Here is a 24642-nt window from a genome sequence, read left to right as displayed (position 1 = left end):
TAAAGGAGTGTAAAACCCTACTCACTTTCAAAACTGCCATAAAGATACACCTTCAGGAGGCTGCAATTCGAAAATGGCCCCTGTCTAAGTCTTAACCTACCCCCCCCCCCCTTTTTCTTTTTTTCTCTTGTACATTTTTTTTCACTCTTCATACCAGTAACCTGTAAGCTGATTGAATGACATTCTATATAGTAGTGTGTATATCTGTCTGTCTCTTATATGTCATCATGATTTGTGTGCATGGGGATCTCATCTTAAACAAGCTCAGTGCTTAATGAGTCTTCCAGTTTAGTAGACCTTGTATTGTGAATTTGTTCTTCCATGTACTGATGTCTTACTAAATAAAGTACATCAATCAATGAATGAATCTGGTACAAAATATTTTGTGCCAGAGACCCCCGTACAAGATTTGTTTTTAAAGTGAAAATTGTGGATTTGAAAATATTCCACAATTTTCACTTAAAAATATATATATATTTTAATTTTTAAATGGCAGATCTACAAGCTCACGGTGCGACGCGTTGTGAGCTTGTAGATCGGCTATTTTCAAACAGCCGATGCATATTAGGTTTAAAGTGCTCATGTGGCCTAAGTTGCTTCTTTTTGGCTTGTTTTCTGGTTGCTTATTTCTCTCACAAAATATGGCAACACTGCACGGGAGAGGAGGACGGATGCTAATGCATGCGACACCCGGTGTTAGAGTTGTGTGGGATGGAGTTTCGTTGACACTATCCATCCAGCCAGTAACGTTAACGTTCCATTTTTAAGTCTTATTCTTAAGTCTTATTCTTTTGTAACACAACGACGACACATATTCGGGAACAATTGCCCGACCAATATGGCAGACAGCATCGTAAGTACGGCAGGTTGTGGGGGAACTGGTTGTGGGGTTGGAGTCGTGCTACTGTGAGCTAGCTTATTAGCCGAAGTCTGGAGTGATGAGGCAGCAGAATTAGCTTGGCGTGCTAACGTTGCTAACGTTAGCTTCCATCGTTAGCAAGCAGTGTTGCCAGATTCTGTGAGAGAAACAAGCAACCAGGTCTAGGAAAACAAAGCCCAAAAGAAGCGACTGTCATGGGCCACATGAGCACTTTAAACATCGGCCATTTGAAAATAGCCAATCTACAAGCCCACAACGCCTCGACGCTTTATGAGAATGTAGATCTGCTGTTTTCAAATAAAATCTTGGGTGGAAAAAGGGGAAGATTTGAAATATTTTAACAACGCAAATCGTGTATGGGGGTCCCTGTCCCTGGCACAAAATATGGGGGGGGGGGGGGGGTGATCGGTGGTATGTTAATCTGGGGGTCCTTGACATGAAAGTGTTGAGAACCACTGGTTTAGGAAACAAGCCCAAAATAAGCAACCACACTCTAGAAACGAGGCCAAAATTCCGCAGCCCGCAACCAACCAATATTTACTAGCAACTTTACAGGAAAAACAAGCCCAAGGTCGCTTATAATAAGCGGACATGGCAACACTGATCGTTAGCTGTAGAATGACTGAGGCCTGCTTACATTAGCTTTGTAAAGAAGACCAGTGGCAGAGTATTCTATATAATGTTATGTCACTGTCCGTTACCTACATTCTGACGGGATTCTGTGTCATTTATTTATTTTTATTCATGTTTTTTTTTTTTTTTAACATAGAAGCGTATTTATTTGTTTGTAGTGTGTTGTTGAAATAGAGGCATTTTCTACTGTCTTTGAATAAGCCGTACTAACGTAGTGTGTGGACCCACGTTCACTGGATTGATTTTAAAACAACAAACCAAGCAACTTGAGGCTGAGAGGAGAATGCTCAATGGTTTTGCACTGTCATCCCTGGCTGTCGCACTGTTGACACCTCTGTCAAACTATGGTAGGACAGCTGATAGTATGACTGGCAGGTGTCTGTCAACCTATGGTAGGACAGTTGATAATATGACTGGCAGGTGTCTGTCAAAAATGAATGGGAGTTGATAGTATAACTGGCAGGTTTCTGTCAAACTAGGTAGGACAGTTGATAAATATGACTGACAGGTGTCTGTCAAAATCACTGGAGTTGATTGTTTGACTGGTAGGTGTATGTCAAACTAAACAGTTGATTGTTTGACTGGTAGGTGTATGTCTAACTAAACAGTTGATTGTTTGACTGGTAGGTGTATGTCTAACTAAACAGCTGATTGTTTGACTGGTAGGTGTATGTCTAACTAAACAGCTGATTGTTTGACTGGTAGGTGTATGTCTAACTAAACAGCTGATTGTTTGACTGGTAGGTGTCTGTCAAACTAAATAGTTGATAGTTTGACTGGTAGGTGTATGTCTAACTAAACAGCTGATTGTTTGACTGGTAGGTGTATGTCTAACTAAACAGTTGATTGTTTGACTGGTAGGTGTATGTCTAACTAAACAGCTGATTGTTTGACTGGTAGGTGTATGTCTAACTAAACAGTTGATTGTTTGACTGGTAGGTGTATGTCTAACTAAACAGTTGATTGTTTGACTGGTAGGTGTATGTCTAACTAAACAGCTGATTGTTTGACTGGTAGGTGTCTGTCAAACTAAATAGTTGATAGTTTGACTGGTAGGTGTATGTCTAACTAAACAGCTGATTGTTTGACTGGTAGGTGTATGTCAAACTAAACAGTTGATTGTTTGACTGGTAGGTGTATGTCTAACTAAACAGCTGATTGTTTGACTGGTAGGTGTATGTCTAACTAAACAGTTGATTGTTTGACTGGTAGGTGTATGTCTAACTAAACAGTTGATTGTTTGACTGGTAGGTGTATGTCTAACTAAACAGTTGATTGTTTGACTGGTAGGTGTATGTCAAACTAAACAGTTGATTGTTTGACTGGTAGGTGTATGTCAAACTAAACAGTTGATTGTTTGACTGGTAGGTGTATGTCTAACTAAACAGCTGATTGTTTGACTGGTAGGTGTATGTCAAACTAAACAGTTGATTGTTTGACTGGTAGGTGTATGTCAAACTAAACAGTTGATTGTTTGACTGGTAGGTGTATGTCTAACTAAACAGCTGATTGTTTGACTGGTAGGTGTCTGTCAAACTAAATAGTTGATAGTTTGTTTGACTGGCAGGTGTCTGTCAAACTAAATAGTTGATTGTTTGTTTGACTGGCAGGTGTCTGTCAAAATAAATAGCTGATTGTTTGACTGGGAGTCGTATGTCTGGCAAATTAAGTAGGAGACTGGAGTTGCTTGACTGGCAGGTGTAACAGTCAAACTAAGTAGGAGTTTGTAGTTGATAGTTGGACAAGCAGTTGTCTGTCAAACTAAGTAGTTGATATTTTGACTGGCAGGTGTCTGTCAAACTCAGTAGGAGTTGTTTGAGTGGCAGTTGTGTATGTCAAACCAAGTAGGAGTTGATGGTTGGACTGGCAGGTGTTGTTAGAGATGTTTGTCAGTTTTGTCTTCTCGAAGCTGTGTGACTATTCAGTTATCTTTAGTCCCCTCTGTGACCTCACCCATTGCTGTAGCTTGGGACTCACATAGCGTTGCCATTCAGGTCAGGGTGCCGGGAAAATAGCGGTATTTCTGACCTATTTTCTAATGTCATATGGGAAATTTCGAAGCTATTGATATGGTCGTACGGATGTCTGTATTAAAAACCGGGTGGTAAATTGATAATTCGCTATGAAACTTTTTAAATTGGGGTTTTGTCACACGGAAGTACAAGGAAGACTACATGTTTTTTTATAAGAAATTCTGAACAGGCTGACAAAAACATGATTTAAACAGTTTTTTCAGCAGAATATTATTTTATCACCCAATGTCAGAAAATAGGAATCTGTCGGAGAATGTCAAAACAAATGTGCGATACGACATTGGAAAATGGGTCAGACATACCCCTATTCGTCCGGTACCCCCAATCCTGGATGGCAACGCCATGTGATCGAGTAGCTAATGTTTGATGATGATCCCTCAGATTCTGTCATCCTACTGATGGACCACAGAGTAGTTTGATTGTGATGTTAATGTTTTGTTTTTCTCACTCAGATCATCCGGGTACAGTCTCCAGATGGAATGAAGAAAATTCCCTCTACTAAGAGGGAGACTGCAGCTGCTTTCTTGAAGAAGGTACTGTGTGGGAAAATTCAGCAGTTTAGCAACTGCTCACAAATACGATCACATCTAATGGAATTGTCATAACTAAACACATTAACTGTATTTCAGTCTTATCAGTCACATTGCAGCATTCACGTTTGTGCTTGTGGTACAACTCGATATAGCCGTAAACAATGACTCAGGGTGTAGAGCGTTGTCTGGGAATCTGATTCCCGGTTCGATCCCTCATTGGCATCATGTGAAATGCAGTTGTCTACAGCCAGTGTTACAATTTAGACGTATTTATTATCACTGTGTTTTGCCAGTGTTACTCAGTGTTAATTTATGCATGAAGCTCTGCAGGAAAGACCAATAGTACTGCAGTGCTTCCCCATGGCCCACTGTCATACAGGAGGCATCCACTGTGAATGCATGGCTTGACGGGGAGCTTTATGCTTAGAGAAGACGGCACTGCTTTGAACATAGTTAAATTTAGTCCCACCGCAGCTGCGTGCCTGCTACTGGTACAATCCTCAGCACCGACCCCACTGCACCCATGAAAGTATATTCCTGTTGCTTTGTGTGTAATACAATTGCATTGCATTTTGCTGGCCCATCCTTGCTAATCAGATTGGATTTGGATTATATGAATGTATGAATAATGTATGTTTAAGTAATTGGCCGGCCCGGCTCTGTTTCGGTGTGGGTTGAAAACGAGAGTACTCAAAAATAACGATGTAAAAGGAAGTTGGATTCCCTCGTCATTGGATGTTCAACTTGAAATCCTAAAATAGAATGACAGTCCACTAGACTGGTAACAGTGGAGTATTGCAGCAGCACCTTATTAAAAATGCATGGATCCTGGTTAAAGCCAGGCTGTGCTGCCTGCTGATCAATGGAGTATTTTCTTTCCCCACTGAGGCAGCCCATGATGAGCAGAGAGTGTGAGTTACAAGAAGTGCAAAGTGAGACTTTCTGTGAGCCCTGCAGGCTGCGTTTTTCTGCAACTGAGACAGAAAATGGGAGGAATTGACAATAATGCTCCATCATATCATAACATTTGACAGTAGACAGTTTCACCCACCATCTTGTGATACACAGTAAAACTCCATAGTGTTAATTTAACTCAGAGTTAAATGAACACAAGATGTTAGTGTTACTATTTAGCATTTCTACTGTCTATGTGTACTATGACTTTAATTTGATAACCTTTATTTTCAATATGCAAAAAATGATATATGAACAGATAAAAAACTAAATGACAAGAAATGTTAAAAATAGGAAAAAACAAACATTAACGTAATTTACATTTACCCACACACAATTACTCACATCATGTAGCTACATCTGTAGTTGCATCCACATAACTCTCTCTCATAACTTTTCTTTTAGACCTTCTGTAAAAAAAAAAAAGGTCTACATCACCTGTGATGTGAGCAATGTTTCAGAATCATAGTTTCATGAACTACTAGCTAATTTGTTGGGAGTGCAGTGCACAGTTTAAACAGCTCTACAGTACATGGTACAGTAATTGTCAGATGGCCTTATACTAGCTGTGGAAGATTGACTATTGTCAATTGTCACAACACCTTTGACATTGTATTGGCTTTTTCACCCGCCAGTGATGTCATCATGAATACACTTTAGACACTTGAGCCGATTTTCGATCAGCTATTTTCGATCGCAGATTTTCGATTGAGTTTTGGCCATTGTCGCCTGTTTTTCTTGAATAACACGGGCTAGGTCAGACGGCGACAAACTAGATTCACGGAATCCGAGGCTCGGCCCGGCCCGACTAATTAGCATAGAAAAACATAGGGTCGGGTTCGGGCAGAATTTGAGAGCTCTATGTCTTGATAGTACATCATCGTGCACCTACAGCATGTGACATGTTACATTTCAAATAAAACCCACTGAGGGTCTTCAAAGTAATTACACGCAGATGGTAAATTGTAGACTGATAATGTTTGCCATCAGAATGAGATCTTGTCTGATAAGGAGATGTGATGATGTTTAAGTACCATGGGATACGTTTTGTGACTGGGGCTTTTAATAGCTATTAGATTGTCTCGCTCCTTAATGACCTTCTGAGCTGTTCTCACCAGCCTACCATCTCCGGTGCGAAGCTGTGGTTTGATGAGATGCTTGGACAAGTTAATTGGCAGTGGCACCCACTGAGAATTGCATGGCCAATTATTCACATAAATCGCAACACACTTTTTGATTTCTCTTAGTTTTTTCGTTTTTTCTTGGTGCACATTTAAAGAAGTTGGGGTTTTTACCCGCTTAACCTCTTAAACCCTATAAACGCAGCCTGCAAAAAATATATCTGGATTCTTATGCTGATTTTGCTGAAAAACTAAATGAAACTCATCCTCCACAACTCCCAGGTCTCAAAGAACACACAATCGCTGCTCCTCAGTAATGCCAGTATATCTATCCCAGAGGTAATGCACCAGATTCTAGCTGGGTGCAGAGGGACCTCTGTTCTCGCAACATAGGGTTCAGTGATATAGTCCTCTTTGAATTGAACATAATTTCTTAACTTTGCTTTTTTCCAAATGTCCACCCTTCATTTCTCCTGATGTAACATTGACAACCATTGTTTAACCATATTTATATTGCAATGAAGGTTATTCATAAAATATACATTTAAATCAGAAAGTGATAAAAATTGAAGAGAGTAGAGACCCCTCTTATCCATGGATGATTACATATTCTATTCCAATTAAATATAATTTTTGTATACTTCATTGACTGGGTTCCCCCACTTGCCCCCCCCTCCCTCTACACCGAATCTCTTCACCGAAAATAGGTCATCTACAAGCTCATACAGCGTGTCGCAATGTGTTGTGAGCTTGTAGATCTAGACGCGAGGGTTCATGTGGTTAAATCAATTCCAAGAAAACTTTAAGTATGAGAAGGTATTTCTGCCTTCATAGCCAGCTTTACCTGACTGGCAACATTCTTTTGTTGACCTCTCTCTCAACCTTTAGATGTATTAGATTGCATTGCGAGTAGAATGCATCAGTTTTTTTTGGTGTGGACAAATGTGTGCCTGGCATTGAATGGTACATTACGCTGTCTTCTCTCAGGTGGCCAAAGAGTTCGGCTTCAATTCCAACGGTTTCTCCATTTACCTGAACCGGGACAAGACCGGCGAGATCCCATCCCAGAGCAAAACCCTCAGTCTACTTAAGATTAAGTAAGTAGGCACAAACCTGTCAGAATTGACTGTTGACATGTGATATACGATCAGCATAGTTATGAGGAACCCTGAACTAGATATATCTATACATACAGTCTCTTAACAGCATTTTATATCAGAGAATTAATTTGCCTAAGAGGACATTTTTCAGATCAGGGAATCTATTGTATAAAATATCTTAATTTCCAGGTTACTCCTAACTTATTTTTTTTTAAATATCTCTGCGCTCTCTCTTTATCGCCCCTTTGCAGGCATGGCGATATGCTGTACCTTTTCCCCTCGGGTTCCCCAGGGATTTCCGGAGAGGTTATGGACACAGCAACTCCTCACTCCTCTTCATCGCTACCCTCCACCTCCTCATCTGCTTCATCCTCCTCGTCCTCCTCCTCCCTGATGCCTCGCTCCCACTCAGCGCCCCAGATCCAGGAAGATGAGATCGATCAGTATCTGGCCAAGCAGGATGGCAAGATCTACCGCAACAAAGATCCACTGCTGTAAGAAAGATAAGATATCTATACTGCCTTTAACCACTTTAACCCTGGTGTCTCTATTTTGGGCAATGTCAGTATAGCTAAAAGTAAAAAAAAAAGAAAAGATTTCCCCCTCCAAAATAAAGATAATGTCAGATCTACAAGCCGCATCGAATTGCTATTGTTTGCTGTCGTCGTACGATATAGGGGCTTAAGTGGTTATGGCTAATTCATACCTTTTGTTGTTGGCTGACATAAAAAGATTTTTTTTTGTCGGCTGATACTCTGTGCGGACTCTTATTATGCGAGTATAAAACATCCTTTTTTGTAGTGATCACAATGACTTTAGCAGTAGTTACAGCTAATATCATGCTCATGCGATGTGAGCAGGAACATGGCATGGATCTTTTGTATCACATGGAATTGTTGGCCAAATCAAACAAGGTTTTCCTGGTTGCAGGTGTCGACACGGTGCTCTCGGAAAGTGTCTACACTGTGTACCATTAGAGGTAAGTGTATCGATCTGCTTATTTTTTTATTGTTCCCTGCTTGACAAACCACAGTGTCAGTACCAATTCCACTTGAAGCCAAGGCTTTGTTTCCTTGGCTGTTCTCTGATTTGTCTTCTCTGGTCAGCCTTTCGACGAGGACTATCTGAACCACCTGGACCCCCCAGTCAAGCACATGTCATTCCATGCCTACATCCGCAAGTTAACTGGTGGATCTGACAAGTGCGTAGCACCGTATATATCATTGTTTGTGTTCCCGCAATACAAATAATCTTGCGTCCTATATAAAGTTACACACGTATACTTCTTTCACACACAGAGGGAAGTTTGCAGCTCTAGAGAACATCACCTGTAAGATCAGGTCAGGCTGTGAGGGCCACCCTCCATGGCCAGAGGGAGTCTGCACCAAGTGCCAGCCCAGTGCCATCACCCTCAACAGACAAGTATGTGCCCATAAAGTTGTGGGTGCCGTGCCACACAGATGTTAGTTCAGGTTTCAATCCTCAAGTCAACATATTCTCATCCCAAGGCATTATATAGTGCCACTAGGTACTATATTGAAAAAAATATATAAAAATATTTAAAAAAAAGATTTCACGATTTTTCCGAGTGCCGCGCGCTACGAGCTTGTAGATCTGCTATTTTTGAAAAATCGTGAAAAAAATATTTTTTATATTTTTTTCAAAAAACTGTTAGGATTTAGATTTTTTTTAAAGAATCGCCTCAGGTCTTAATGGGTTAAATGCTAGAGGATGCTGACAGACTTCTATTATAGAATTCCCCACAATGTCTGAAATAATACACCTGAGGCAGAAAAACACAGCATCCCGTTTTTGCTGTAAAAAAAAAATTGACAAGTCAGGCTCGCCGTCAGAAACAGGCTTGAGTCCCCGTTAGGCTTTCCTGAGTGGCGAGAAGTTTCAACGGCGAGCAATGTGAAGCCTGCTTCTGCCGACTCTGCGCTGTTCCAGTTTCATAGCGATAGGTATAGAATAGTAAATGATCGATATAGTGTCAACATGGTACGCAAAAGGGCACCCACAACGTCAGCATCGGACGCGAAAGATTTTCTTTTCAAGATCTTTTTATTCGTTTTTTTGTACAAGGCCCAGGGGCAAGCATACTGCACATACATTCTTTCATATCGTATCACAGAGAGACAAACAAATGTACATATACTACATTCCCCTATCCCACCCTCCCCCCACCCTTAATCCCCAGGACAGTTATAGGCACAATTGTAAGAGAAAATTAAAAACAAAAAGGCACGAAAATTAATCAGAGCAGATAGAATAGGAAAAAAGCAGATATATTTTAGGTTTGCTGTGTGCTGCAGTCGCAACAGGCATACGCCACACTATGCAGCCTTAGTGTTGTGGTAAAAAGTCATGAACGGACCCCAGGTCTTATAGATTTTTTTCTCAGAGCCGGCTATTGAGAATCGCAACATCTCCAATTTAAGGCAAGACATTATATCACGAAGCCATTGAATGAGCACGGGCGGGGCAGCATCCTTCCATCGGAGCAGAACAGCGCGTCTGGCGAGCAACAGGGCGAAGTCCACCATACGGCACTCTGTACGTGTTAATGGGAGATCCTCCCCTCCAACAGTACCAAACAGCGCAACTAGGGGGTCTGGGTCTAGAGTTCGGTGTAAAATAGTAGATAGGGTATTGAAGACACCCTCCCAAAATGGTTGTAATTGCGCACACAACCAGTATTGGTGGATGAGGGTTGCGTCAGTATTGTTGCACTTGTCGCAGGTGGGGGTTATGTCAGGGTATATACTTGCAAGTTTGGCCTTAGACATGTGAGCTCTGTGAACTATTTTAAACTGAATTAAACAATGCCTTGCACAGAGTGAGGACTTATGTATGGAGGAGAAAATAGAATCCCAATTTTCAGCGGACAACGTGATCCCTAAATCATGTTCCCAGTCAGCTATTATCTTGACCATGGGCGCAGGCCTCAAATTGGAGATTATGTCATATAGTGTTGATATAGCGCCTTTGGCCATCGGGTCAAAAAGAAGGAATTGATCGATAGGATTAATATTGGGCTTTTCGGGGAAGCCAGGTAACACAGAGCGCACGTAATGTCTGGCCTGCAAATATCTGTAGAAATGTGACCTTGGTAGGTCGTACTTTTTTGAGAGTTGATCAAAGGAGGCAAAAGGCCCATCTACAAATAAATCTTTAAACCATTTAATACCCTTCCCCTGCCAGTTGTTAAATGTCAAGTCTTGCAGTGATGGGACAAAGAGATGGTTAGAGGCAACAGGACTCACTAGGGAGAAGTCTCTATAATTATAGGTTCTTCTGAACTGGGCCCACACTCTCAACGTATGACGCACAACCGGGTTGACTATAGAGTCAGGCATCGGACGGTCAGGCGGTGCACCGAGGAGAGCCGGAAGCGACAGATCCCTACACGATTCTAGCTCCAAAGATGTCCACTCTGGGCAATTAGGCTGACAATAGAAATGATTCCAAAAGGCAAGACAGCGAACATTGGCAGCCCAGTAGTAATGGCGAAAGTCGGGGAGCCCCATACCTCCGTCCCTCTTTGCCCTTTTCAGCAATATCCTACTCACTCGCGGTCTCTTATTCTGCCAGATATATGATGAAATAGTGGAGTCTAGAGATGTAAAAAATGACTTTGGAATGAACACTGGAATACACTGAAAGTAAATTTAGGAAGAACGTTCATTTTGATTGAGGACGCGAAAGATTTGACTAAGCAACGAAATATGACTCCTTGTGGTGATAATGCATTGCAACAGTTCATTTCATAGAAAACAAACGTACAACTTCATAATGTACAAAAATAAATACTGTATATAAAGGTCTGTTTAAATTGTGACACGTCTGGAAGATGATGAGACACAGATCTAATTAAGAGTGTCATTTAATTTTTGGTCTCTCCTGTAATCGTGTCAGAAATACAGACATGTGGACAACATCATGTTTGAGAACCACACCATCGCCGATCGCTTCCTGGACTTCTGGAGGAAGACGGGGAGCCAGAGGATGGGCTATCTGTACGGCAGGTACACCGAGCACAAAGACATCCCTCTGGGTATCAGAGCAGAAGTGGCTGCCATCTACGAGCCTCCACAGGTGAGTGTTAAGTATAAAGGTTAAGCCTGAGTTACTCTTTGTTGCATGCGCGGGTGTTGCACACCGAAAATAGCTCTACAGGCTTGTGACTGTGATGCGTTGTGACCTTGTAGATCGGCTATTTTCGGTGAGTAACACCGGCATGCAACTAAGTATAAATCGGGCGTTACTTTCCCCTCATGATCATGTGTTGTGAATAAACGTTTTTTAAAATTGGCATAAAGCAGGCACTTGTAACCAGACAAAAGTGGCTTTTTAGCAGCGACTGCCAAAAGGCTTAGTGATAAGTTGTAGTGAATGTATTCAGCCACACTGGGGCAGTAAATAGCTGAGTTCACACAAACTTAGCAGTTTGTTTCAAATATCAAACAAATATTTTAGAGGCGAAAATCTATCTTTTGTTCTATTCAAATGAAATGATATCCTTATCAATAGAAAGGTGTTTATCACAGTGGTTTTCAAACTTTTTGTGCCCAAGGCACAACAAAGGGCAAGTCAAAATCTTACGGCACAACTGTATTCATATCCATTCAAAGTAGCCTCGGTATCATGTTTTATCACTCAGTATGTTTATTTGTATGTACCAATACTAAATAAAATGTATATCTTTAGGGTATAGAATGTGGTCAAAAAATGGTTGTCAAAAAATCACAAGGCACACCAGGTAACCACTGATATCCATTTTAGGCATATGTCGTATTTGTCAACATCTTAAATTTTTTTTTAGTACCTCCTCTAATAACCTTTTCAACTTGATCCTATTCAGTCACTTTTTTCAGTTTTTTCAGTATGTTCGGTTTCAGCACTTTTACTCTCTCATTGGCTGTTTTTCAGACTGGCACTCAGAACAGCCTTGAATTGCTAGAGGACCCCAAGGCTGCAGCTGTGGAGGAGATCGCTGCCAAGCTGGGCCTGTGCAAGGTTGGACTGCTTATCCTGCTGTCCTCTGTATTTGACCATGACACTATCCATGGATTAAAGTTCTCAGTCGCCATGACTGATTTCAGTCGTTTGGATTCCATAGAAGCCAGCATGTCTTCTATGGAAGCATGTTGCGCACTGAAAATAGCAGATCTACAAGCTCACAACACGTCGCTCTGCGACGTGTTGTGAGCTTGTTGATCGGCTATTTTCAATATGTAGACATTCTCAGAATTCCTCAGACTTCACACAGTTGTGGCTCTTAAGAACTTCCATATGCTCTACAGGCAATGTAGGTCTCAAGCTCATACAACATGTGTTATCCCCCCCCTACAGACACACTGTGCAATTTTGTAATCCAAAAGAAAAAGTTTTTGTTTGATTAAGACCTTCTGCATACAGAACTATGTATGCAGAATGTCCTTGATATGACATCATGGCTCAACAACTAGATATATTGTTAATGTATTGTTGTATGGATAGTTAGTTGATGGATTTTGTTATGCATTCGAGTGTGTGAAATATAGTGCAATAGATTTTCAATTCCTGTGTTGTTTGCCTTCCTGTGGCATGTAGGTGGGGTGGATTTTCTCGGACCTGATCTCAGAGGATACTAGGATAGGCACTGTCCGCTACAGTAGAAACCAGGTGAGCATGGATACAACTGCACGCACACATCATGTTTGGATAAAACACATGGTGAGACATGCTTGTCGTCCATCCTGTGGGTAGGACTCGTACTACCTTAGTGCAGAGGAGTGCATCACGGCTGGATACTTCCAGAATCAACTGTCGAACCCCTGCAGGCTCTCCAGAGATGGGCATTTCGGCTCTAAATTCGTTACAGTGTTGGCAACAGGTACGTTGATCTTTGCTCTTGTCCTCTTGTTCTTACGCCAACACCAGCTCAACCTTATCTGATCCTTTTTTGACCAAACAGGCACTATAAATTCATAACTAACAGAACTCAGGGTCCCCACGGTCATGAAATTCCTGGAAATATTTTGAAATTGAAAAAAAAAAAATCCAGTACTGGAAAAGTTTGGGAATTGATCTAAGGTCCTGGAATTTATCAAGGGTCCTGGAAAAATATTTGGCTATGCATTGTTTTTGGCTATTGATTTTGTTAATACAAAACATTTTCATAAACATGTATAACATTACACGAAATATGTAACATAAGTAGTTTTTCGCCGAACGGGCTGTGTGATGGCATATATTATTTAAATAAAATAAGTCATACGGATGCCATAATGAGTCCTCCAGTGAGCTATGCCCTAATTTTGCACGAATTTTTTTATGAAATTGTACTATTCTATATTCTATGCTTTATTTTTGCTACACTGCCTATCTTTGGGCATTCTACATAGGAGTAAGAGACACATTATTGCGCTGAATGATTGTTATATAGGCCTGGAAATTGGGCTAAATATTCTGGAAAAGTTTTGGAAAAGTTTTGGAAAGTCATTGCTAAAAATGTGTGGGGACCCTGAGAACTTGTGTGACACAAGCTGTGCCTCATGTAATATTACTTAATTAGTACATTTCTCAACCGTTATGTCCTGTCTGCAGGCGGTCCAGACAACCAGGTACACTTTGAAGGCTACCAGGTATCCAACCAATGCATGGCTCTGGTGAGAGATGAATGTTTACTGCCCTGCAGAGATGCTCCAGAGCTCGGCTACGCTAAAGAGTCCAGTCCAGAGCAGTATGTACCAGATGTCTTCTTCAAGGTAATCTTGAGTCATAATAAGCTGACTTGATGGCTGGTTATAGCAGTCTGTTCCACAGAGGACCTTCTTGGTCACCCCTGAGTTAACCACTTAAGCCCTATATACTTCTTCATGTGATAAATAGCGAAAATAGCTAATAAAAAGCACAATAAAAAGTGTGTCACATTGGGGCGTGTTGTGAGCTTGTAGAAAATGTGTAAACCTTTAAACCAGTTGTATACTGACTGTAAATAGCCCTCCCATCAACGTGTACCTAACTGCCTGTCATTCAGATTTATGCATGTGCAGTTAACCCTTTTTTGTCTCCACCCAACAGGACAAAGACAAGTTTGGAAATGATGTCACTTTTCTTGCTCGGCCTCTTCCTGTGGAGTATCTTATTATAGATGTGAGTATGAGATGAATTCTGACTCTGTGCTCGGAGGAAGATTTCATTTCATTTCATTGCATAATAGTTTTTTGCAGGGTAAGCACAGCTAGAGTTAAGTTTTCTGATTGTGTGTTCAGAGGAAGATTTTATTTCATATTTTTTGCAAGGCAGCTTGAGGTTGGATTTTCCTAGTCTGATTCGAGGATCAAAGGACAGCGGGTCTCATTTGTTTCCTTTGTTGTAACAGTGATTAAGGGCTATACATTATTTAGTTTATCTACAACCCACACAGCAGATCTCTCCAAATAGGAAAAGTGTGTATAGATTATTTTCAGCAGCATTCCTTCCTTGGTGATTTTGTTACGGGTGCCTTACTTCATGCTTTGTTGTCACTTAAGCCTGATTGATACTTTGTTACATGATGTGTCGCTTGTCATTGTAGATGAGCCATTTCCGTGCGCGACACTAGTGCAAAACTAAGTATAAATCAGGCTTTACTGTATGAACGATTCACTTAATTAACAGGATTTTTCTTCTGCCACAGATTACCACCACTTTCCCCAAGGACCCACAGTTCACCTTCTCCTCCACACAACGCTTCCCCATCGAGAATCGCGACATCCTGGGAGAGACACAAGTAACCAAGTTACACACACACACACACACAGAACCTTCCCCATAGAACTTCACCTACTCAAAGATTCGCACACAAAATGACAATGTGGAAGACATCTTGTTTTATCATTCGTAGATTCTCCTCATTGGACTGTACTGAGTCTTTCAGAAAGCAAGTGCATGTGGTTTTGTCATCATAATTAGATTTTACAAATCTAAACCGGTACAGATAAACAAGGGTCCACTGTGTGTATTGCAAATGCTTTTTTAAGCATGTGAGCATGGTGTGATTATAATACACATTTCATTATACACATTCCAAATCGATGCAGTTGATTATTATGCATTAGGCTCTTGTCTTGTTTGCTATTTCTCCCCTGTGATCTTAAGCATTTTTCAGCTAGAGTCACGGTTTTACTCTTTGACATGCTCGGTCACCGCTGACTATCAGAGGTGACCATTCATGGAAGTTGGTGCTCCTCGGGTCAGCGGAAACGATCCCATATTGACCATGTGTCTGTCTACATTTATATAGGATTTCCACAGTTTAGCCGCATACCTGTCCCAGTGCTCCTCCACCGTATTCCTGAATATCGTCTCCGACTTCCATCTGCTTCTCTTCTTGGTCACCAATGAGGTCATGCCTCTGAGTGTAAGTATAACACACAGTGCCTCACAGCCACATGCACAGGCTAGGTTGACACCCGCTGTTTCTGGTTGTTTTGTGTGTCATGCCGCTCAAGGATTAGATCATGGCCACATATTTATCCAATCTGGAAATGGTTACTAGGGGAGAGTTGTCAAGATTATTTTCCTCAGTCGCTATGTATGCACTGGTTATGTTTCAGATTGGCCTTTGACCCGCCTTCCAAGAGTATCAAAAACTTCTGTCATTGCATCAAGCTCATTTAACGTTATTTTCTGTGTTTGACTTTGTTCCCCTGCCATGGCCATAATAAAACATTTATCATGATGTAATCTTTTTTCTTTCCTTGGCCTTAAAGTTGTAAAACTAACAGTGTATTGATTGCATGTCTTTATTATTACAATATGTTATTTTAACAGTCACAGAATGAGTTGCAAGTGGTGTTATTTAGCTAACAAAGTCCACGCCTCAAAAGGAAAGGCAAGTTTATATATTGGTGCTAGTAATGAGGGAGAAGTTTGGCATGGTCTCAACTCTCAACCTGTGTTAACCACTTAAACCTCTATACTTAGTAAACCGAACATGAATTTCCTCTATACTTGGTGCGTTCTTCTTCCCACTACACCGAATTTCTTTGCCAAAAAAAAGCTCACAACGTGTTGTGAGCTCGTAGATCGACTATTTTTGGCAAATGTTCCTCCCCAGAATAGGGATGCTGGGGTTCAAGTGGTTAACTACATTAATATGAAATCTTTTAAAGTTTGGATGATGTTGAAACATCATCTGTGCGTGTTTGTTTACAGTAAATAAAGCAATAACCAGCACTCCGAAGTCCTTCTGGTACTTTTAATTCATATGCACGGACAACAGCACACGCGGACGCGTTTTGGCTTCAAGCCCTTCCTCGGCTTGTATGGCAATGTAAACATTAGGGACAGTTAAATAGGGGGACCAGGGTACAGCACAGAAATCGGTCCGTCTAAAAATGGCTCGTTCATAGGCCTCATCACAAATACTTACACAAGTGTTTGTTTGTTTACAGGACAGCATTGGTCTGCTGCTGGATGCAGTGAAGACCTCCAACGAGGAACTAGCCCAGACTTGGAAGAAGTCTGAGCAGTGGGCCACCATCGAGCAGCTGTGCAGTAAGTCACAATTGAACAGAGTCCACACTTCCATAAAGCCTCTTTTATAGTCTGCCACTTGCCACATTCTGTATGACTGATTTCCCAGTGATGCAATGCTATGCAATGGGTCACGTTTATCCCAAGGAGCAGGGCTGAGAACCAGAGTACTAATGAGGGATTCCACCAGTTATGAAAGTCTTAAATGTTGCCAACATTAACACCATAAAAGGTTTAAGGAAGTCTGAAATGGGAATTTCAGTTAACTTGTTTGCTTTTAAAATGTTATAGATAGCTTAGAACCTTAGACCATTTTTGTTTTCGGAAATTCAGATTTGCCACCGCCTCATATTCACCTTTTTATCTTTTTATCAGACAGATAAAAAGAGACGATGTAGGAAGGGCAGCTGATTGAAGCGCTACAGAATAAGAGAGAAAGGATACATGGATTCAAAAGCAGTGAAGTGATGGAGATGCAGATATTAACACATTGGGTGCCAAAACCGTATATATACTTATTTTCAAATACAGCTGTTGAGTGCCAAAACCGTATATATACTTATTTTCAAATACAGCTGTTGAGTGCCAAAACCGTATATATACTGTTTTTGAAAGAAAAAAAACAAACAGGAGATATCATTTTTCAAAGATTTAGACTCCAATCCACTTCCTGGTTAACTTACGACTTCAAAAACCTGTATCTCGGCGCCTGTGTACTTTTTTTTTTTACAATGTTAATTTAACTATTTTCAACTGGCTGCAACTATGGAACGGATTACCAAATGTTTTAAAAAAAAATCCCCCGATTGTACGAGACCTCTATGTGTGTAATGAGGGGATCACCGTGAGGACGGTGATCACTGAAAATATTTTGTGACTACTTGAAAAAGGTTAAAAAATGGTTAAAAATCCTGGCACTCAACGTATAATATTTTAATAAACCTCTGGCACCCAATGTGTTAAAGGAAAAAAGCATATACACTCTGTATATGTCAACATAGGTTAATAAGGTGCTGCCAATTACCCCCTTCAAACAAACCCTGAAATCAACCTGACATTGCTAAGACTGATATGGATTACCGATGACATTTCACAATGACTCGTTTTGATGTAAAGTGCTGATCTGCAGATACCCTGGTACTAATGCACTTGTACTTGCTGTCTTGTCCTTTCAGGCACGGTAGGTGGACAGCCATCAAGCTCTCTGGAGTACGGAGCCATGGGCGGCGGCCCGTCTGTCCCCGGCGCCGCCTCCTCCTCGGCCATGTGGTCCTGCCTCCACTGCACCTTTATGAATCAGCCTGGCACAGAGCATTGCGAAATGTGCAGCCTGCCCCGCGGTTAAAGCCCCCATGCCCCCCCCTCTCTACCCTGCTTCCGAAGCCCTTCCTTCATCCCTCCAATCGTATCGAGCACTGCCCCGGCCCCCACTCTTCTCACACCATCGTCGAATCGGGACCAGCTGTGAGATTTGGATGTCGTTTCCTCTCTTTCTGCCCCTGTCCCACATCACTCAGCCTCTCTGTCCTCTCCATCTCACGGACTGATTCAGGGGTATAAAAAGAAGCGCAAAAGGAATGCACTCGTTTACACCAAATTCTATGACGTAAAACTGATGACCGTGTGCTTGTATTCCTCTCCAGTGGCTCCCGAGAGTGGTGGGGTACGTTTTAGGTAAAGCACTTTGGCTAAGGCTCCTTTCCCTCTTCCCATACCCCTCAACCCTGCCTTCCCCAAAAAAAGAATAATCACTCATGGCTCAAATAAATGTTGCTGTGACTCAGGATAACAGCAAAGACTTAAGTGTTTGGATGTTCTCTCTCTCTCACATCAGTGCCCCTCTTTCACAATGTATTCTGGAAACCTGTTGTGTAAATAATACATTTGAGGAATGATACTGTTATTTAATTAAGACTTTTTTTTTATTATCCAATTGTAGCGATAGTTTGGATTTTTTTGATCTTCAGTGTGGAGTTTGCTCAGTCAGGTTTTTTCTTCTTTCTTTTTTTTTATAGAACTCAGTCTCCTTTCACAGTCCCTCACAGCCGATTAATTTTGAAAATGGTAAGAAAAAGAACATAAAAAAAGTTCAAATCCCAGACTTTTAAAGGTTATGTTATAAGCAACATGCCCAGAAATTTAAATTACAGAATGTTCTGAGATTCACCTGGTTTTGATGGAATTGGAGCTTTTTGGATTTGTTGAACAGAGCTGGTTTTGAGACGTAGCCTACTTTTTATTAGCTTTATTATTTTGCTAATGATATAGGCGCCACACATTGCCATGCCCTTCTAGACTCACTGTATCAGCCACGAGGTTGCTTATGTAGAAATAACTGGTGCTCCTCTGGTGCCACTCTGTCCCCCTCTCCAGCAGTGGCTCTTCTGACTCTCTTTGCAGGCTGCAGTCTAAGGGGGCCAAGCCATAGTGAATGGGGCCCTATGGGATTCCATCACTCAGCCTTCAAAGACTTTGACACTCAGAATGTTGGGTCACAGGTCATCCATGGGGAGAGAAAGATAACTGAACATTGCACATGTCTCATCAGTACAATGTGTTGTAGACCTGGAGGAGAGAGGGACATTAGTTGGTCGGGGAGGATAGTTGATATGATGTGGTGGGTTTAAATACCGGTGTGAGCTGATTCAGATGAGAATTGGTTTTGTTTGGCTTTCGGATAACTACTCCTGATACACTAAAACGAGGACCTGAGCTCATTCCAGTGGGAGTTATCTGATCTTTTCCAGCTGACTCAATTATGAATGTTTTTTTCACCAGTTCATATCTCCTTTCTTCAAGCTAAAGTTGTCACTGTTCCACTTGGAATGGGTTCTAACAACTGTAGGGCTATCGTTCACTCAATTAACAATCAGCATTAAACATCTGGAGAGTGGAAGTTGTTTTGAAGAGTATTTTTGATAAGTATGCTTGTTTTGGGATATTTTGGTTGTGTTTAAAACTTTTTTTCATGTGTGGCAGTCAGTTTTGGTTGCACACCTCCAGCATAATATGATCATCACAAGAAAGTTGCTTGATATGGGATGAGTAAACACGTACTGTAAGCATGAGTCCATCAAACATCTGCAAGCATATTGAGATGCAAAGGATTGTGTTTAGACAGATGCAAAGTATCTCAAATACAGATATCAACAGGTTGGTAATATAGGTGGGTCACATTTTACATAGTAATTGTATATGGGAATACATTTGAACCCAACTCCCAACATCTGTTCCAAATTCTTTAGGGCATTGAACGTGTACATTTGAAGTTTTTCACTACGTTGGGGAGGTTACTGTGGAAATCTTCCCTTTCAGAGTAGTCATGGGCTGCATATTAGACTGATGATTTCTGAGTTGAGGTGTGCTTGAGCTTGACTAATTCCAATGAAGAAGTGAGTATATATTTTTCAGTTTTGTTTCTATCATTCTCCCCCTGTGTGAGCTGTTGAGAGCGATTATCTGATGTCATGCAAAAGGATGACAGTGGTTCTTTTTTTGTTTTAACTATTTATCCAGGAACAGTTTGCTGAGCATGCGTGCTCTTGGAATGAACGTCCTCACCATCCACTGAGCTAACTGGGGACCCTGAAACTTGTATGCTGTAGACCTGGATTTGAAATAAAATTTAAAAATAATTCTTGTAATTGAGAAATATCCTGCCTCATTTTTTTTGCTTGTGATTATTGATTAATTACTGGTGCACAGAGATGCTGGGATTCCATTAAACGCTGATATGCAGATTTTTTTTGTCACCTAAGCTCATTTGATTTAGATTTGATGTTTTTTTAACAGTGTTTTTTTTCCCTTGTTCTACACCTGGCAATCTTGTGGAGAGGATCACTATTTTGAGCACCTCATTGATGTTCATACCACTGGAGGAGTCATAAAGCGTCCGACGTTCAGATAGCTATACTGTAGGATTCTACTGCCTTGTAAAAATGACTATGAGATCCATCCAGTCAGAACTTCACAGGTTCCTTCCTGTGCTTTTATGTCAACCTACTTTAAAGCTTCCTCCTTTCCCAAGGGGTGAGGAGACAGTTGTGAGACTTATCGCTACAGACACCGGACCTTCTCACCAGGACTACAGATGGACAACAGATGAAGGCCAGGAATGCTGAAGGGGAGGTGAGTGTTCAACATCAAACCGGTTTCATAGGGCCCCATAGGAGAGTCAAATGGTAATATTATCTGCTCTGCTCTCTACATCTGTACTTGTACTCTTGAGCTTTCATCCACTCTTTGAACGTGGGCTAGGTTTAGGTGTTGGCTGTCGGTGTTAAGCAAAGCATTCATTTTACAGAAACAATTCTCAAAACATGAAGTTAATGGGGACCAAATGATACAAACATCATTAAGGGGTGGTAACAATTTATTTCATGAATTGATCATTAAAACCAGGTCATGGTGAGTATTTTCTGATTGAAGTCATGCCGTCTGGTGTGCATTTTGTGGGTGTGGAGATTGTAAGGACACACCCCTTTGGTCAAGAGGGTAGATAATACTGGGGGGGTTTCAGAATTGTGGGACATTTGTAGGACAGCATCCTCAGGTACAGTATGTCTTCTGATCGTTCCACTGATATATTAATAAAGATGAGATTAGGGGTGCAACTAATTGATTTAATCGGTTATACAAATGAATCCGTTGTAATAATGATATACAATAAGATCTTTTTTTGGGTGGAAAAACTAAATTGTTGAATCTTTTTATATATATATATATATATATATATATATATATATATATATATATATATATATATATATATATATATATATATATGTGTGTGTGTGTGTGTGTGTGTAAAATCATCAGTTTTTACGTCTGCAGACTCAGACGTGCCTCCTGAAGGAGAATTGGCTCAGATCTGAACCCATTTATATATATAATACTAAAGCAAATAGCTGTGTATGATGAAGTATAAAATAGGGCTTAAATGTTGATCAGTCTAATCGAATTAGTAGGTTATACAAAATCTATAGGATTTTTTCCCTCTGTGATTCATTGATATATAAAAATATGTTTTATTTATTTTATTTAACAAACGTGCTTCTCGATTATTCAATTAATCAAAAAAGGAATCAATAGAATAATCACTAGGGAAATAATTCATATACGGTAGTTGCAGCCTTAGATGAAATTAAGTTTGTTTCAAGCAATGTTAAAACTTCTGGCTTTGGGTTTGAGATGAGTTTGACTACACATTCCTTATACAGTTATGTGAATGTAATATATGCTTTTAAGGATGAAGATTGCCCTTTCTCTGACACTCCTGCTGGTGGCTCTGTGTGCTGCTCAGAAACAGAGGAGACAGCAAAACTCAGAATGGGACTATAGGACTGAAGGTGACTACTTCACATAAATTGATAGTTACAGCATGTTTTGTTTATTTGTTGCATATCGTCGCTTTCGGTGGAAACCTTGTATGTCCAAAAAAAATCCCCTTTTATTATTATTAAAGTAATACAATGGTGAACATAGCTGATTTACAAAAAACCTGAATGTGAAACATGGAGAAATGGGGTTTCTGCCTGATAGCAAGGATATGTAGGGTGGAATGGTTAATTCTTCCTTTTTTCCTGCCTCTGTAGCCGAGAAAGTGAACACCAGAGGATGTGCCAACCTCACCCTGGTTTTAGACAACTGGAAATATGCCATAATGACCCAGGTTAAAGACCTCCTCCTCCATGACCATAGCACTGTGTTGCCTGACTATGGAAGGTTAGTGCAGGTCCTCTTTTATTGCTTAATCACCGGTTGTTTATTTATTTGTTATTAAATATTGTTTAATTTAACTTTATTTCTTTTGTCTCATCATCCAACGCACATTTTCTCTCTAAGAATTTAATGGTCCACTACAGGTTCTTTCATTAGTAAAAACTACATCAATTAAACTTCCTTCCATGCTTATTTGTTTTCCTTCCTTGTGCTGTACCACATGCCAGGATTCAACCGCTATCGGATGCCCTGGGAGACCTGTACAAGGAGTTCAACGCGCTGAAGGAGCGCCTTGGCGAGCTGACCACCAAGTTTGAGGGGGTGGAGGCCTTCGTGGATGATGTGAGGGCCGGGAGAAGCCCTGCGCCACCCAAGGCTGAACCAAGACCCCCAGGGCTGCTACCAGGGGGGGAGAATGCTGCACCTACTGATGAGGGTCACAGACCACAGGGAAGGAGGAATAGGGTTGTAGTCCGTCGAATCAAGAAACCGGGAGGTTCTCAGGCTTGAGATGTGAACTGAAGATTATCTCATCTCTGATACACTCAAACTGAATCACTTTGTCTTTACTCTGTCACTCAAAGAATGAGGCCCTATTGATATTCTCTTCTTCAGCAGGGTGGGGTATGTTCTATTTCTTAAGAACACGTTGTAATTGTAAATATATATTTTTTAGCTTGAATACCCTATTTCATACAGTATTTGATCTCATGTTGCATTTCTCAATATCGTTAGCCTCATAGCATAATTGCCTAAGTACTTTTTTGGCCAAATTGACATTTCTGCCTAACTCTACTCTCCTAACACTACTGCTTCATTGTGCCTTATTGCCTATGTCCTCAGAATGCTTGTTACATTCCAAAATGACTTCAGGTCAAGGACCTTTAGTCTGCCTAAGTCATTTAAGTAACTTAAAAGCACTTTCTGCAAGTACTTTTAAGTCACTTTCTGCAAGTGCTTTTAAAGGTTTAATGACATTCACTTTTACACCACATTCAAAGTCTTTGTCCTGGTCCTTCAAAAGTGTACAAAAAGTTTTAAGTGAAAATTCCATTCCAGTGATCCATGGCAGGTGTTTTTCTCTCACATTTCTAAAGCCTTTTCAACTGCAATGAAAAAAGAAATCTTTGCCTGCGGGTGTCGCTGGTGAGGGATTTTGCCTGTCAATCATCGCCTCTGCTCCGCCCCCCCCAAAGGAAAGGATAGGGGAGGGGAGGGGCGAGGAGGAGAGTGGGCGGGATTAATTGACTGTGACCTCACTGTCGAAGGGCCAAGCTCAGATTAGTTTTCAGCCTAATTATTCAGAAAACCCCAGACCACAGAAAATCCACTGAATGTTCTAAGTTCAGATTTTTTGGGTGTAATTGAGGTCATAAAACCCCAAATAAAACATTGAAAATAAAAAAAGTGAAAATGAATGTCATGATACCTTTAAGTCAACTTTTTTACTTCAGCAGTAATGGTTTTTGAATGTAACAAGCATTCTGATAGGCTGAGAACATTGTCAATAAGGCAGGTGAATCAGCAGTGTTAGGAGAGTAGAGTTAAGCAGATATAAATAAAGGCAGATAAACATGACTCAGGGAAAGAAAAACGTTTTTTCTCATGATTGCCTAAAGTCACCTGGATGACTTAGGCAATCATTAGAAGTTATTTTTTGTTTCTTCTTTCCTGAAAACCTTCACAATATGACTTAGGCAACTATGCTATGAGGCTAACGATATGTCAATGTACAGACAGTGTACAATATCATCAAATGATGGGACAGAATGGAGGCTGTGGAAAATGATGTCTTTTGACCCTTCCTTGTCTACCACTAGATGGCTCCCTTGCATTATGTAAAACAAAGTTTGAACTTGCCACCTGGAAAGGCCTCTGCCATGGTATTAATGGTTATGTCTCATTTGACAATAACATTTATCTTATGAGAGAATTGTTGTGAAAGTGGTGAAAATAAACTGTGGTTCCTCTGTTATCATCATGTAGCCTAGTTAATCGGTTAGCCTAGATGGAAAATGTATAATTTGAAGCATTTATTGTGACTATTTTGTGTTTATCAGAAATCATGAAATAAACAATATACAGTAGGCCTATTAGCTTCCAGGGGCCAAGAGTTCATGCAAGGATATGATGTGAAGTTAAGTTTCTTGTTTGATGAGA

The 24642-nt window shown here is 40.7% G+C and overlaps 2 protein-coding genes across 3 annotated transcripts; both read left to right on the top strand.

The window, feature by feature from the left end:
• Positions 1–697: 697 nt before the first annotated feature.
• Positions 698–20405, top strand: nploc4 (NPL4 homolog, ubiquitin recognition factor). Its single transcript, XM_080455954.1, has 17 exons — positions 698–853; positions 3999–4079; positions 7142–7251; positions 7506–7748; positions 8185–8233; positions 8361–8455; positions 8553–8676; positions 11173–11352; positions 12187–12273; positions 12850–12921; positions 13006–13132; positions 13846–14006; positions 14323–14394; positions 14921–15013; positions 15527–15643; positions 16680–16782; positions 17937–20405. The coding sequence occupies exons 1-17, from the start codon at positions 839–841 to the stop codon at positions 18104–18106; spliced, it is 1899 nt and encodes a 632-aa protein (XP_080312080.1). The 5' UTR covers positions 698–838; the 3' UTR covers positions 18107–20405.
• A 382-nt stretch (positions 20406–20787) lies between these two features.
• On the top strand, positions 20788–23346 carry LOC308104628 (uncharacterized protein). 2 transcript variants are annotated; one of them, XM_080455081.1, is made up of 4 exons: positions 20788–20889; positions 22009–22109; positions 22356–22485; positions 22710–23346. In XM_080455081.1, the coding sequence occupies exons 1-4, from the start codon at positions 20876–20878 to the stop codon at positions 22990–22992; spliced, it is 528 nt and encodes a 175-aa protein (XP_080311207.1). In that variant the 5' UTR covers positions 20788–20875; the 3' UTR covers positions 22993–23346. The 2 variants fall into 2 exon arrangements, with proteins under 2 accessions (XP_080311207.1, XP_080311208.1); XM_080455082.1 differs by lacking the exon at positions 20788–20889 and adding an exon at positions 21274–21313.
• The last annotated feature ends 1296 nt before the right edge of the window (positions 23347–24642 follow it).

This window comes from Gymnoscopelus braueri (genome assembly GCF_963280865.1).
Source record: "Gymnoscopelus braueri genome assembly, chromosome: 17".
In the NCBI taxonomy this organism is placed as follows: Eukaryota; Metazoa; Chordata; class Actinopteri; order Myctophiformes; family Myctophidae; genus Gymnoscopelus; species Gymnoscopelus braueri.
This window is presented reverse-complemented; position numbering and strand designations above follow the sequence as displayed.